General features: G+C 51.9%; 1 protein-coding gene across 3 annotated transcripts in view; it reads right to left on the reverse strand.

The window, feature by feature from the left end:
* Positions 1-14,639, reverse strand: part of PI4KB (phosphatidylinositol 4-kinase beta) — a 31,316-nt gene that overhangs the window by 16,423 nt on the left and 254 nt on the right. For 2 of the 3 annotated variants that reach the window (XM_044449320.1, XM_044449318.1), the window contains exons 1-3: positions 12,742-12,760; positions 12,499-12,624; positions 6,993-7,958 (exon numbers count right to left, since the gene is read on the reverse strand). In XM_044449320.1, coding sequence (XP_044305255.1) covers positions 6,993-7,931 — 939 coding nt within the window. In that variant the 5' untranslated portion in view covers positions 7,932-7,958; positions 12,499-12,624; positions 12,742-12,760. Of the gene's footprint in view, positions 1-6,992; positions 7,959-12,498; positions 12,625-12,741; positions 12,761-14,639 lie in introns of those variants that run through there. The other variant, XM_044449319.1, reaches the window with a different exon arrangement.

The following is a 14,639-nucleotide window of genomic DNA, read 5'->3' on the forward strand; positions in this document are numbered from 1 at the left end:
GTGCGGGTGTTCAAGGACAGGCTGGACGTCCACATGGTGGGCATGTCGTGAGCGGAGCCAGCTGGAGCTGGGGTCAGACTAGATGGCCTGGGAGGCCCCTTCTGACTTGCTCTGCTTCTATGTTTCTATGTTTTTTAAAGTGTATCTTTAAAAGGAAACCAACCAAGAAGCAGGCTGTATGACAGGGTGGCTGGCAAGGAGCGCAGATCTTGTTCCCACTCCAGAGGAATTAATCACACTGGAAAGAACCTAGCTCCCCTCAGTGGCTCCATCCAGGCCTGGGGACATCCCAGATCCTTTTGCTGAAATCAGGGTCAGAAGGGTTCTGGCGACAGCCAGGGGCTGCTATCACAGTTGGCCCGGAGCAGACGCTACACGTCGCACCATAGTCAGGGCCCAGAACAAGACACCTCCACATCAGCGCCAGGTTAACCTCCTCCAGCGCCAGGTGCTTAATCGATTATTAAATGGATTACACTGAAGCCTTGTGGCGGGACTCCCCGCTAGTCTCAGGAGAGGACCAACAGCATCCAAAGAGCCAGAGGGAAGTGCAAAGACAGCAGGGGGGAAAGGGGCCAATGAAGGGCCACAGGAGTGCCCCCCCCCCCAGAGGACAGGGGCTCACCAAGCCCAGCGCCCTCTCCCTGATCAAATGCGCTCTGAGAAGCCCGCAGGCAAGAATCCAGTCCTCACTGTTCTCCAGAAAGAGGTACCCAGAAGTCACACTGACCGTTCAGGTGTTGTGCCAAGGAGCCATCACAGGATCTCGCACTGCAAATTTGACTCCCCACCCCCTTTGAAAGTCATCTAACTGAGCCCTTCTTGTGGCAAATCTCACATACCATGTGCAGATTTTTTTTTAATCTGCTCTGAAACCCATTCATGGTTTTATCACATGATTTGGGGACCTGGCATTATGAGGGGTGGAGAACCGTATCTCTACTTGCTCACTCCGCATCATGAATCATTCTGTAAACCTCGGTCAGGCATTCCCTCTGCCCACAAACATGCACGGCTCCAGCCTCCTCTCCCCCACCGCCGTAGTGAACTATACAGGGAAAAGGAACAGGCCAGCAACACGCAGGCCAACCCAGATGGGCGACAGATGTGGTGCGGAACTGGAGTACACTTGGTTCCAGAAAGGATTCTGCTTCCACTCCCAAGAGCAACGGAAGCAAACATCTCCCCCCGCCCCCCTCCCTGCATCCTGTACCTCTTACACTGTCAGCCTGAAGGCAAGGTCTGCATTCGTATTAATTTTCATAAGCCGCTCCAGGAGCCTTTTGACCCAGAAGCAGGATCGAAAGGCTTTGAATAAATATTGCTTTGCGAGCCTCTAAACCAAAACGTTGCAAGCTTCCTTCCTCTTCTGCACTGTGCTCATTTCTATGATATCCAGGGGCAGCAGGTCTGGATCCAAGTTCCCAAGGTCCGCAAGCAGATAAAGGAGCAGAGGGAGAGAAAGAACGAGAACACGGGCCGAGCAGGCCCGTGGGTGGGGAGGAGCAGCAGTCGCGGAGGTGCTTCGGGGGCAAGGATGCCATGCACCAGAGTTATTTGCAGAGGCTCCGAGTGAGCGAAGCAGCAAGCTGCTGGATGGACTTTGACACTCTCCCATTAAGGGGTAATTAATAAAGCTCTTCGCATGCATTCCCACGGGGGGGGGGGCGACTTGCTCTTTCCTCCTCACTGACCCCGTCTTCACAGTTTGCTCCCTCCCGCACCGAGAGCACAGAACAAACATGCCCCCCACCCCACCCCCCGCAATCCTTCCAAGCACACCAACTAAGTGGGCCAAACCACGCCGCAGAAGCCCAGCCTGCCTCCCGTCCCCATCGACTGGGACCGGGCGCAACCGGGCTGGCTGGCTACACAGGAGGCGGTGTGGCCGAGTCCCTGCGAGAACAGCAACCGCTGGGAATTCTTGCCCGTGTTGAACAGAGGCTCTGAGGCCGAGCACCACGCAGAGGGGGCACAGGCTCTTTGATCGACGGCACAGACGGAGAAAACTGAAGCAGGAGAACGGCCCTTCGCAAGGGCTCCCTCGCCCACCAGGCACGTCTCAGGGCGGGCAACTCGGTGCGGCAATGAAGGCGAGGGCGGGGAGCACCTGAGGTCGGCCTGCCGTCTGACCTGAGGCCCTCTGGACACACTGGGCTCCAGTGCCTCTTGGCCAGGCTGGCTGGGGAGGATGGGCACTGCGCTCGAGCCCTCCCCGGAAAGGCCAGCCAGGCTGGGGGAGGCAGTTGCTGCTTAACTCAAGGCACCCTCAGAGGGGGTTGGGGAGCTTCCCCGGTGTTGCAAATCTCTTGATCGGCTCTCTTGGGTTCTCTTGTCGCATCTCACCTTGTTTCCTAACCCAACAGGAAGTGGCTGCGGGGATGAGGACACCCGTTGGAGGTGAATCACTGTGAATCACCCTTCGCTTTTCTCGGGGCCTCCCTCCCGTCTCCAGCAGTTGCTGCAGAAACCTGGGGGGGGGAGGGGGTAACACTCCCTGCACAAAGGTTGGCGGTTGCAACAAGCACACGTCACCCCGAAGGAAGCTCTCGGCACACAGCTCACAGGCTGCCACCAGGAAGCCCGGACACGGAGCACTTCCTGGGAGGGCCGAGGCGTGTTTTGCTCGAGCACCTGCAGGCTCAATGGGGTAACGTCAACCCTAAAAACAGCCCTCCTCGGCTCAGTCTCTTCCAGGTGGGTCGGACTGCTGCCCCAGTGCGTCTGCCTCCCACAGAGTCCTTGCAAATATAAAAAAGCTTCTCTGGGGAAGTTAGGAACATACGTGTTAATGCTGTAATTTTTCACAGGGGGTGTCTCCAGTTTTAATCGTAGAGTATACATATCCTGGAAGGCACAGGGAGAGAGTCGCGTCCACCCCCACACCCTGCCTGGGCAAAAGATTCCAGCAACAATCACAGCCGCTAAGCAAAGGCGGCAGCTGAGGAATGCTGGCAAATCCCCACATACAACAGCATCGGGCTGCCTGCATGGGTGGAAGGGCTGGAAGGGATAAAGAGATCAGAGGAGTGGATGCACAGGGCCCCCGCCGCCGCCAAGTCCCTGAGATCACGATGGCAACCGCAGTAGCCCTTTGCTGTTCACACCGCATCCCCTCCTGGAATTCTTAAAGCGGGCAGTTTAAGAGACAAGCTGGAAAGGGGAGCTTGCTCCAGCAGCCAAAGCATTTGCATTTCGCTCAGGATGCCTCAGCCGTCCTCAGGCATAAATTACCAGCAAGAGCCCTGGCTTCCAGCTGGTGAGCGAGTGGCTGGGCCCATCGTGGCAACTGGAAGCGGCTTTGTATCAGTCCATTGTCCTCTCAAACAATGCGGTTGCCGAGAGTGGGAGGGCTCTTGGGGTCAACTGTAGAGCTAAGCGCTTTCTCTGCTCGCTCGCTGCCAACGGGAAGACAGGCGCAGGAATCCGGAGAGAACGATTTTTGCCGCACCAGAAAAATAGCCCAAGTCCCGACTGCAAGGTGGCAGCCTGCTGGATTTGAGCTGGGCTGAAAGGCCCACTTGGTTATGAAATGGACTCAGCTGCTTTTAGGCTGGTCTTCTCCAGGCTGAGGCCACCTTGTAAAGTTGTTCTCAAGATAAACGGGCAGGAGGCAAAAATATGTTTATTTATTTATTTAAATCTTTTGTATGCCGTCCCTTGTGCATGGCATCACAGGACAGCTTACAATGTCCGTCCTGAGATCTTGTATAATAGGACAGCATACAAAAGCTTTTAATAAAAAAATAAAATAAAATAAAAGTTCATAAAGAACAGCCCATCCCTTAGGAATAGGGAAAGGTCCCTCACACCACATTCTCCCACATTCAAGCTTGGAAGAATCCCAAACAGCATTTCCACCTGAAATTTGTTGTATTAGCCACATTCAGATTAAAAATTTGAAACCGGCTTGGAAGAAACCTGGCCCCGGCCCCAGGGCATTCAAACACGTTCTTCCCCAATTTTTAGCCAACCACATTATGAACTTCTTCAATTTGGTACTTCATTACTAGCCTGTGTTTGCATTGGATACTTCAGTGTAGCTGCTTGTCTCTGCTTTGCCTCTGTTCCAGGAAGTAAAAAGGAACAACTACCCACACCAAGAGATGCCTTTTGGTCGAAAGGAGCTCCCACCAAGTTGCTTCTGGCCAAGGAAGTAAACAGCATAATTTCCCATGTGATGGCTTACATATCCTGGATTTTTGGGGAATAAACTTGAACCCCAAACTGCAGCAATGTTTCTTCCCAAAAAGAGAAAAAAAAAAAAACCAGTTGAACAGCCCTTGTGGGTTAGACCACATGTTCATCTAAATGAAGTTGAGGGAATCTAAGTGCCCTCCAGGTGTTACTGGGCTTCAGCTCCTTTTATCCTTGGCTGTTGGGCTGATGGGAATCGGAGTCCCAAAACCAGAGGCAGTAAAGTTTTTACCTAGGTAGATCTGCATTTGGGGAGCCCACAGACAGTGCCCAAAGCGAACCACGCTTCTCTCTGTTTCTGTTCAGGATCTGGAAATCAAAGATACACTGCCCCTGCACACAGAGGTTCCTCTTCTACCAATCACAGATAATCCAATCATTAACTGCCCTGCTAGATCAAAGTGAAGGATTCATTTAATAAAGTATCCCACTGCACATAGCAGGTAATTAAAAACCTCCGGGAAGCTGGGGGAGGGAGGCAAGAAGACAGTGGACAAGGAAGATAAAATCCTTGCTATTTTTTGACATGTAGATTGTCAAAGACATCATAAATATACCACTACATTTCTCTCTAGTTCTAAAAATGAGATAGTTACAATTAAATCTCACTACAAACATACACCTACAGTCTCACAAAAATGAAGTTACCTACTAATCAAGCATAAATCTTAATTTCACTTTTTCATCTCAGGGAACTGACTCTGCCCAACCCAGAAGCTCTGGCTTCTTGAACGTTCGGCATGTTCACTGTTTCTCTGATTAAAGTCAGATGCACAAAGACACAGGCTAGATGGGGCTGTTGTTCATTGCCTATGTGGTGCAAAACAGCCAAGCCAGGCAAAAGGCATTTGTTAAGGTGGGAGCAGTCTTGTACATGGTACAGTCCTGCCCAAAGACACCAGAAGGTGCAAACAAGGATCACAGCATGCATTGACGCTTCCAAGTGCTCTCAGGAAATCACCCAACAACACGATCCCGCAAAGGTTGCTAGCCTTGGCCTAAAAGTCTGGTGACCCAGCCCTTCCCCCGGGGCCTTTGGGTTTCATAAAAGGACCTTGGCCACCACCTAGTCCCCAACAGCCACTCCAAGAACCTTCACTTGAGATGCAAATCATGTCTAAGGAGGGAGTGAAATTTCTACCAGAACATGAAATATTCATTAGCTCCTCCAGCAGATACTGAAATTCCAGCCGTTGTTTCTGCTCCAAGGTCTCCAGATCCCCAGTGCCAGCGAACTCCAAGAAAGAGCCGGGGGCGGGGGAGCTGGCAAGGCATAAGAAATAAAATTAATACTAGCTCACAAGAACACCAGGAAAATGGCCAGAGATGCCATAAAGGCCTGATGCATTCAAAGATTCCCATTTCAAAAACTGGTAATAAATTATAATGAGGAACCTTCATTGTGTCCACATAATGCTTAGATCTGATAAGCGGGCAGGACTGGCCGCTGCCAGGCTTCCTTGTGACCCCCTTACCCTCTCTTTTCAGTGGTATTTTCCTTTCCTCAACCCTGCTGAAGGAAGGGGAAATACACGTGCCACTCTTCAAACAAGAGTCAGAAAGGGACTCTCCGCAGGGCCTCTTCAGGGAAGCTTCCTCTTAGCATGGCCAACCCATGATCTGGTGTTTGGAATGCAAGACTCGCGGCAGCAAGGGGAGGAAAATGAGGCCTCGCGGTTGCCTGCTCTCCCCCCTTTATTTGGATTCGACCGTCAACAGCACTGGCAAAAATATATCCAGGGTGAAGAGAAGGAGTCTGGTGCAGAACCGAGGCAGAGGGGGGCAACCAATGCCAGAGGGCTGCATTTTGCACAGGGTAAGAATTCACACGTGTGTGCGTGCGTGCGTGCACACACACACACATGCCTGAGGGAGAGCATGTGATCTTGCAAAGGCACACCCTCAACAACCCTGCAAGGCTGAGTGATCATCTGAGCCAAGCTAAGTGAGGCCAATCCAGTTCTGACAGCATGAACAAAGACCTCGCTTAGCTGGAAATCAAGCCCTTAACAAGGCAGGTTGGGAAGAGAAACGAGATCATGAATGCGGGGGACTCCGGAGACATCGATTACGAGGGACCACAAGGCTGTCCAGGTCAATGGGCAGGCAGCTTCTGGGGGCTGTGATCTTCAGCATCAGCTGGCACCACACCCAGAGCCTGGACCAGGATGCTGCCCGCAGTCCACAGCTGCACCTGTACCTTGTATCTGAGCCTCGCGTGGGTTTTAACCGCAAGCTCCTTGGGGAGGCAGTATATGCATCTATAACCAAAGGATGCCGGGTCCTCCACACAGTGAGTGCATCTAGAACATTTCAAGAGGGCTGTTGGCGCTTCAACAAACGGAGAGGCAAGGGGGTGGGGGGGTGGCCAGTCACAAAATATTCCTCTGCACGTAGGGCAAGCTCGTGGGAAAAGTGACTTGCCCAAGAATCAGAGAGCAAAGCAGATGAGGGTGTGAATGCCAATCATTCCTTGGAACCCACAAAGAGGACACCGTGTTGGCCTGTGACATACCAGCCTCCCAGGTGTGAGTGTGTGAGAGAGAGGGAGAGGGAGAGAAAGAGAGAAACTGGAACAAAAACTTGAGCTAATAAGGAGACAAATGCCCAGTGGACACCGGGTTGGAGATCCCAGAAGTACCTGGGTGAGTTCTGGATGGCAAACACAGCACAGAACAATGCCCAAGAGCCCACTTTCCGAGCAACACCACACCCTCATTTTGCAAAGCTCAGGACAGAAGTGACCAAGAACGGCGCAGCCAGTCGCTCCCCCCCCCCCCCCCCAGCCCCATTACCTCGTCGTCGTTCTCCACTTTGGGGTTGCTGGCCGTCCGCTTCAGATTGCTGCTGAGGCTGACGCTGACGGTGGCGTCCGACTTGGACCTCTGGTGAGTCCTTTTGGAAGGGGAGAGCCCCGCGTCAGGCGCGGGGCTCAGGGACGGAAGCTCCCGCTTGCGCTGCGCCGGCTTGAGCTCATCCGAGAGGATGAGTTTGCGCAGCTTGGTCCCACGGGAGTGGCGCTGGGTGGAGATGTGCATGTCCGAGGAGTAGGCCCCGAGCAGCAGGGCACATTGGAGCGAGAAGTTGATGCTCTGTCGGCAGCGGTGCACGACATAGGGCTTGATGGCGTCCCCGACGTCCTCGTCCATGTGGATGTACATGTTCAGCAGCTGGGGCAGGTAGAAGTCCACCTCCTCGTTGCGGAAGTAGAAGAGCCGATTGCCGATGTAGGCCTGCACCCCGGGCTCCTTCGAGTTGTAGAGGTACGAGATGGCCATGGAGATGTCGAAGAGCTTCGACTCGAACAGCCGCAGCAGCCACGACTGTTTGGCCGAGTTGTTCTTCTGGCGTCGCCGGGCGCTCTTCACAGAGCCGCCCACAGGCTCGTCCTCCTCCTGCTGGACCTTGTTGGGAGGGTCGTCCAAGCACTTGATCTCGCAGCACTCCCCGTTCGGCAATTTCTGGCCAGCCTGCCGGGCGCCCCTCATCCTGGCACCATCCCTCAACTGGATGGACCCGTCGGGCGAGATGCAGTGCATCAGCTTGACCTTCTCCAGGACCTCCTCACAGGCCTTCTTGGCCACCTCAGGGTCGATGACTGCCAGCTCGCCGACGCCTTCTGTGATGACTCCGAGGCCAGTCGCCGCCCCTCCATTTCCTTGGGGTGGCACCGCGACTGGCGTCTCCTCCAACGCATCCCCTGGTTGTGGCGTGTCTACGGCGGAGTCACTCATAGCCAAGGCGAATGCGCGTTTTCAAAGCTGGAATGCAAGCAGAGAGCAGGGGAACTGAGTCTATGCACTAAATGGACTACTGACAGTTTGGCAGCTTAAAAAGCAAAGCCCTTTTTTTCTATATTCTACTGTCAGTGTTACGATTCTTCTTAATATTTCATATAATATTTCATATTATAACCCCTTTATTCTTCTTGCTAGAAGCTTATGACAGCTTACAAAGGCCTCCTCTATTCCATTTTATCATCAAGACGACAACAGTTTGAAATACATTAAGGCCTCACAAGAGGTAGTGACTGGCCAAAAGTCAGCCAGGGGCCTTCATGGCTCGGGGGGACTAGAAATCAGCCCTCCTCTGTTCCAGTCCAACACTCTTAATGACGATGCCACACAGGTTCTCACTGATGGACTACTGATGGAAAGATGATTCTTTGGCATTTTAATACTTAAAGCAGCCAGGCAGAAGGCCACTGAATATCTAAAATTGCAGCCCACAAACTCATGCCAGTTATTTGTAGACTAAAAGAAAAAAAAGGGGGGGGGTCATGTTTTTTTGCTTGGTCACCTTGAGTAACTGTGACTCACCACAGATGACAACTCCTGAGCTGGAACTCTAGCTCCACAGTCCAGAAAGCTTTGCTCCGTGCTGATGCTTTAAGACAGCCTGGCTGACAATTCCCAACAGCCCCAGCTAGCTCATCAACTGGACCTTCATGCTGGACGTTGTAGTCCAAGCCATCTGGAGGGCTGCTTCATGGATGTTTTGACAATTCTCCCGCCAGGCCCAGGCCCCTCCTTTGGCTGCAGCTGAATGGCAGCATGCCAGCTAGGGAGCGCACAGCAAGAGCAATCACTGCCTGCTGAGGAAGGGTCCACCCCCCACCCCCCGCCGGGGTTTTCTGCGAGTGCTGCCCGCTGCAAAGCTGGGCCATCCCCCAACAGAGCCCTCTCACATGTGTCCAGGAGTTGCGGGGGGGGGGGGGGACCACCATCGGCAGGGAACACCAACCACGGCTGGTGACTGGCCCAGGCCAGCACCAGAAGTCAATATTCAATCCCCTTCCAGAGATTAATGCACACACCACAATTGACTTAATCTCCCTCTCTCCCAAAAGGGAAGCATTCACTCAATAGCTTTCCGCCAACAACGATTTCGACTCAAGGGGCGAGACTGAAGAGGATTTAGTGTCTACAAAGGCTATGCTAGCAGATTGCAAGGGCCTGAAATTAAATACCTCCCTGCTAATTTAAGGGCAGAGTTTATTCAAGAATGAACCTGCACCCTCTGGCCTGGTTTATCTGCTTAGCATGTGACGCAAAGTGTTGGAGGCGGAGCGATTTACAGGGCTGGCTTCCTTCATCACACGCTTCCGAGCAACCTCACCCGCTAACCTCTCCCCCTATACGCATACACTTAAAATGAGACAACTGGATCCTTCTAAAACAGCATCTCAATCTAGAAAGTAGCTCAGGACAAGGACTTCTTGGTGATGCAGGTGCCCCCTGGAAATGCAGCAGACTCCAGAAGAGTCTTCCTTTGCGATGCATTTTTCATATCTGCCACAGAACCCTACAGAGGGTCTCTCTAGGCTGGGGCTGAACGCAGAAGGCTGCAGACAACCGCCCTGCTCTAAAGTCAAGGGCCAGTCGAAATAAAAGTGTGGTCAGTTTCTTTCTGTAGGAAATAGCCATGGCACCACTGAGGTGGCCCTCCTGCTCATGCTTACTTGCCAAAGGGCCCAACAGAGCACCACAGGAAGCAGGACCCAAGCCAGATTCCAAAGCCCAGGAAATATGGTCTTCAAAATACCCACACTGAACAAAGTTAAAATACCGCTCATATGCACTTAATTAATCCAGCATTCCTTTCCCAGATGAGACACCTCCAAGGAGTTCAGAAGACGTGCACAGAAGCGATGGGTGCTGGGGGTTAGCCCTCAGCCTGAGCAATGCAAAGTGAGAGCGTCCAGGTGGGGACATTCCACCCCGTTTTCTTGACCGATTGCTGTTAGCAGAAACGTTCTTCTCCTCTGAATTACCCCACCCCTTCCTTTGAGGCTGCTGCTGCCCCTTGGGGAAGTACGCTGGGGACTCCTCTGGGTTTATTACAGGCTGGATGAAGGCGCTCGGTCTGGCAGGCCAGCGCACACACCCCTCGGATAAGCTGCAGACATCTGGTCATCATTACAGAGCGCCGCTTCTTTCCCCGCTGCTCAGCAATCTGCAGATTTACTGTACGCCCATTTCCACCCACCCGCCCACCCCTGAAGACTAAACATGGAATACTGGTTAATTGCTGAAAATATTTACATTAAACACTGCAGTCTACCCAACCCCCATCTCCAGCTCCTCATCAAGAAATCATTTTAAAGATTAGAAGACAGGGGTCAAAAGTTGCTCTCCTGGCTTTTTGCATGGGTGGGTGGAGTGGGGAGGGTATGGGTATGAAGCCAGCCCAAAGCCAGGTCTAAACTAATTCTGCCTTTAGGGAAAGCGCACACACTGTCCTGTGAGTACGAACCACCGCACACGCTGCCGCCTCGACACACAATCGGGGACGAGGCCTTTCCACACAAGCTGACCCAGATGGAGCTCCAGAGAAAAGAAGGCCTCTTTCCACATTCCCCCACAGGCTCAGTGCACAGCAGGGTCACACACACAGCTGTGGCAGCCCTGGGCAGACTGCCACGTGGAGGCACCACCGCCCTGCCGAGCACGAGGGCTGGGACCCCGTGGAGGAGGAGAGGTGACTCCTCGGGTCCTGCTAGCCAACAGCCTTCCCCAGTCCGACACCCCCCACCCCCAGAGACGCCCGTCTCCAACTCCAATCAGTCCTGGTTAGCATGGCCAGTTGAGAGAGACAACAAGAACTGCAGTCCAAACTGTCACAGCAGAGATGGCTGGGCCAGAGGGGCCCTTGCTTCCTGGAGCCAAACCAGCCCCAGAGGCAGGCAAAGCGGGGGGGGGGGGGCATGGGGGGCGTGGCTGGGGTCCCATCATAGCAAAGATAAGCCAGTCAGCACAAGGACTTTGGCAGGGAAGGGTCCCCCAGCCCACCTGAAGGGTTTGGGGCTGGAAGGCGGGTGGGACGAGGCAGCGTTTCCCCAGTGAGGGGGTAAACCTTGGGAATCCTGCCAGCAAAACATCAGCTGGGGAGTCATGCTGGGCTTGGGGGCCGGGTGACAAAAGGCCGGGGCTGCTGCCTAGGGAAAAGTGGATGTCCTTCCTCCCAACATCCTGGCCACCGAGGACGGCGGCACACACTGCGGCAGCCGAATGCAGCCTCCCGCACTGCTCTGCAAGGCTCGGCATCCCCCCCCCCCCGCTTCCCCACTGCTCCCCTTGGCCTGCCTTCCATACAGGATGGCAAGGAGAATTAAGGAAACAAGTTATGCAGAGTTCTCAAGCCCATGTCAACAGCCCGTCAAACAAAATCCTAACAAGACTCACCACTCAGACAGGGGGAAAAAGCAGAGGTGGGGGGCGGGGGGGACCCATAAGACCACCACCCAAGACCAGTCATTAAAAGAAGCGAAATCCTGGGAATCTGCAAGCTGCTGCTGTTGTACACAGTCACAAAAAGGAAAAAGTGACACTATACTTGCAACCGGCTTAGTGATTTTAAGCTAGTTAAGGTGAAAAACAGAATGTGTTCAGAATGTGAGAAATTGTGCAACTTTATGAAGGTTACAGAATTTAGCTTGCCTTGCTAAGGAATGTGTATTGCCCAAGTACAGGATTTGTTAATGAGTACCCAGAACTTTAATGCACGGCCACTGGCTGTATGTTAGTTATTTCACACTTTAAATTATACCTTTATTGCTGTACAGCACCTCAATATGTTTGACATTCCAGAAGATTTAGAAATTCTAAATAAAATGATCATTTTGAACGGGTGTGATACAATAGGGGGAGCCGTGGACTTGGAGCAGGGAGAGATGCTTTCCTTTCCCACTCAGCTGAGCTCTCTGGGTGACCAAGCTCCATCCTTCAGCTTAATATACCTGACAGGGTGGTAGTGTGGACAAAGGTGGGAGGCAGGCAGAGCACAAGCTGCCCTGAGTTCTTTGAAAGAAGAACAGCAAAATAAATAAATAAAATGCTCATCTTGCTAATCATGATTTGCTGTTTGGACCATAAGCATGCCTGGAAAGACAGACCAGGGTGGCCAGAGCTGACGATATATTAGTGATCTTGATCTTAACTGCAAGTACAGCAGAAAAATGTAAGTTGTTGAAACAGGGTTCTCACAGATTGTGCAGGGCCTGTGAATCTGTTCTGCCATGTACATACTTAGGAGAGGCTCCTTGGCTACTCAAAGCATGAGTTTGGGGAGGTGGAAAGAGACAACCTGAGCCTGCGAGGTTATCAGGAGCTGAAAGGGGATATGTTTGAATAAACTGCTGCCTATTTAAGGAAGGAGCCAGATAAGCAAGCAAGCAAAACCAGTAAAAGATGATTGCGCAGTGAGTTATCTTGAGCAAGATTGTTCCTTCCTCATCTAGAAAATCCAGGGGAAGCTACAGGCAAAATGCTACAGAAACAAGGTGGTTAAGCCACCACTTACCTGTCTCATCCCATTCCAGGTGGGCCGTCTGCCCCCTCTGAAATGCTGCCCCGCAACACCAGCTGAGCCAGCCATCTTGGGAGATGGGGACTCACAGGGATTCTCTGCAAAGTCGCTTCGCAGCTGCTGGGAAGAGGAGATGGGGGATACGTAAGAAAGAGAGAATGAGGTCTCCTCTCATCTCACCTGGTCAACGGGATTTGTCAGCTTCTAACACAAAATCCCACATAAACAACAACGTACTGGAAGCACATTCAGTGTGCAGAAACTTGGAAGAATGTTATTCATTCTTTTATGCTCACAGCTGCACTCCATTTTTGGAGAAAGGTGGGAAATGCTGGCATTTTGCAATGCAACTCTTCTGCCTCGAGGACTGAAACATAAGAATGGAAACTAGCATGCACATTCACAGCACAGTTCTATGATTCAAGCACAAATCCTGTGCTCACAGAGCATGTGAGCAGTGATGTGTTAGAAGTGCTGTGATGCCACACTGCCCTCGAGCATGAAGAGATCATAAGGAGGGCATGTGTATTTGTCACACAATGTGTCATGTGAAGCAGGAGGGCCTGTTCAGCCTCCGTGCTCATTTTACTCTGGGAGTGGAAAGAGGCAGAGAGGTTGCACAATAGGTTGTGATATGAAGCAGATACCCCTGAAGCACTCCCTATAAAAGTTAGTCAACAAAAAACTCTGTACAACCTGCGTCTCCCCTCCCCACAAACAAAACCATGTCTCCTCAGCTTCACATGGAAGCATTATTAAAATTAAGCAAATTTATAAATTCATACTCAATTGCTTGCATTGCAAAGAAAAAAAAGCTTCTGAAATCCCAGTGAAAGGAGAGAAAGTGAGAAGAGGGGGGGAATATATCATGCACATACATTTACTAAAATTAAAACTAAAGAGCCAGGGGAAGAGCTGCAGTGTCCAACAGTTGTGTAAACACTCACTAGCCCACATAAATATTTCACTAGCCCATCTAGACATCCATTTGGGGGATGCATGGGGAGAAGGGACTTGTTTGGTACAAAACCTTCCCTTGCCTGCAGACCTAAAGACAATGCTCATACACTACAAGTAAACAGAGAAGTGGCCAGTTTGCATGCTTCTATACAGCAGCTGAAGGGATGTAGGGATGACATTAATAAGCACTCATTTATTCTGATTTAAGGAATGCTGGCTCAAGTTATGAACCACCCAGAGAGCTAAGGTGATTGGGCTATATAGAAATGCAATGAATATATAAAAATAATTAATTGAATACTCGGGAAAGGAAACAAAGGCACACTCTCCTCCCAGCCCCCATTGCAGAAGAAAATAAAATGTGCCCAAATCCACCGCTCTTCAACTTAACCATTAAGTGCTACAGGCAGACCCAGACGGGCAGGTCTGACAAGGTGCTGGAAAAGGTGCAGCCACTGAAAAAGCATGCACAGGGAGAAAGGAAAAGACCAATAGATGCCCTTTTGCAGAGCAACAATCATATAGGCCAAAGCCGCCATCAACAAGAATTCTCAAGGGGGCAGGAACAGGCAAAAACCGTGGGGGGGGGGTCTAAAAACAGGCATGAGGAGGTAGAAGGAAATCGGGGCAGAGCAGAGACAGAAAATAAGTAACATGCGCTTCAAGAAAAGCAGATGCTAGGGGAGGCAGCCTTCAGGTTTAGCAGGAAACAAACAGCAAAGGAAACAGGGACAGGGGTCTCAGTCAAAGTAGGTGAACCAGGGGAGAAAGGAAGAGCAGTGTTGCTAGACGATCCCTTGGGGCAGAGAGGCACGCGAGGGACTAAACGGGGAGGGCAAAGGATACGGAGAAGCGAGCAGGGGGAAAGTGGGCAGAGGCAGAGAGCCAGGGACAGAAAGTCACAACACTTTCTAAAAGTTTTGCTGAGTTTTCTTTTCCTCAGAAAGGGCCTAAAAGCCACGAGAAGCAAAGGCGGAGGGGCACAGAAAGTACGAGCCGTAGGCAAGAGACAGGCAAAGCAATGCCAGGATAGGACCCTTCTGGAGGGAGGTGGGGCTGGAAATTCATCAGGGGAGAACAACAGGGTGGGGGGGTCTTCGGGGGTGCCAAGATGGGGTCATGGGGAAATGATGGTCTTAGGACGAGGAATAAAGCAGGGCAGAGGGCACGATAAG

The sequence above is a fragment of the Varanus komodoensis genome, unplaced genomic scaffold (genome assembly GCF_004798865.1).
Source record: "Varanus komodoensis strain SLA01 unplaced genomic scaffold, ASM479886v1 scaffold57, whole genome shotgun sequence".
NCBI classification, from domain to species: domain Eukaryota; kingdom Metazoa; phylum Chordata; class Lepidosauria; order Squamata; family Varanidae; genus Varanus; species Varanus komodoensis.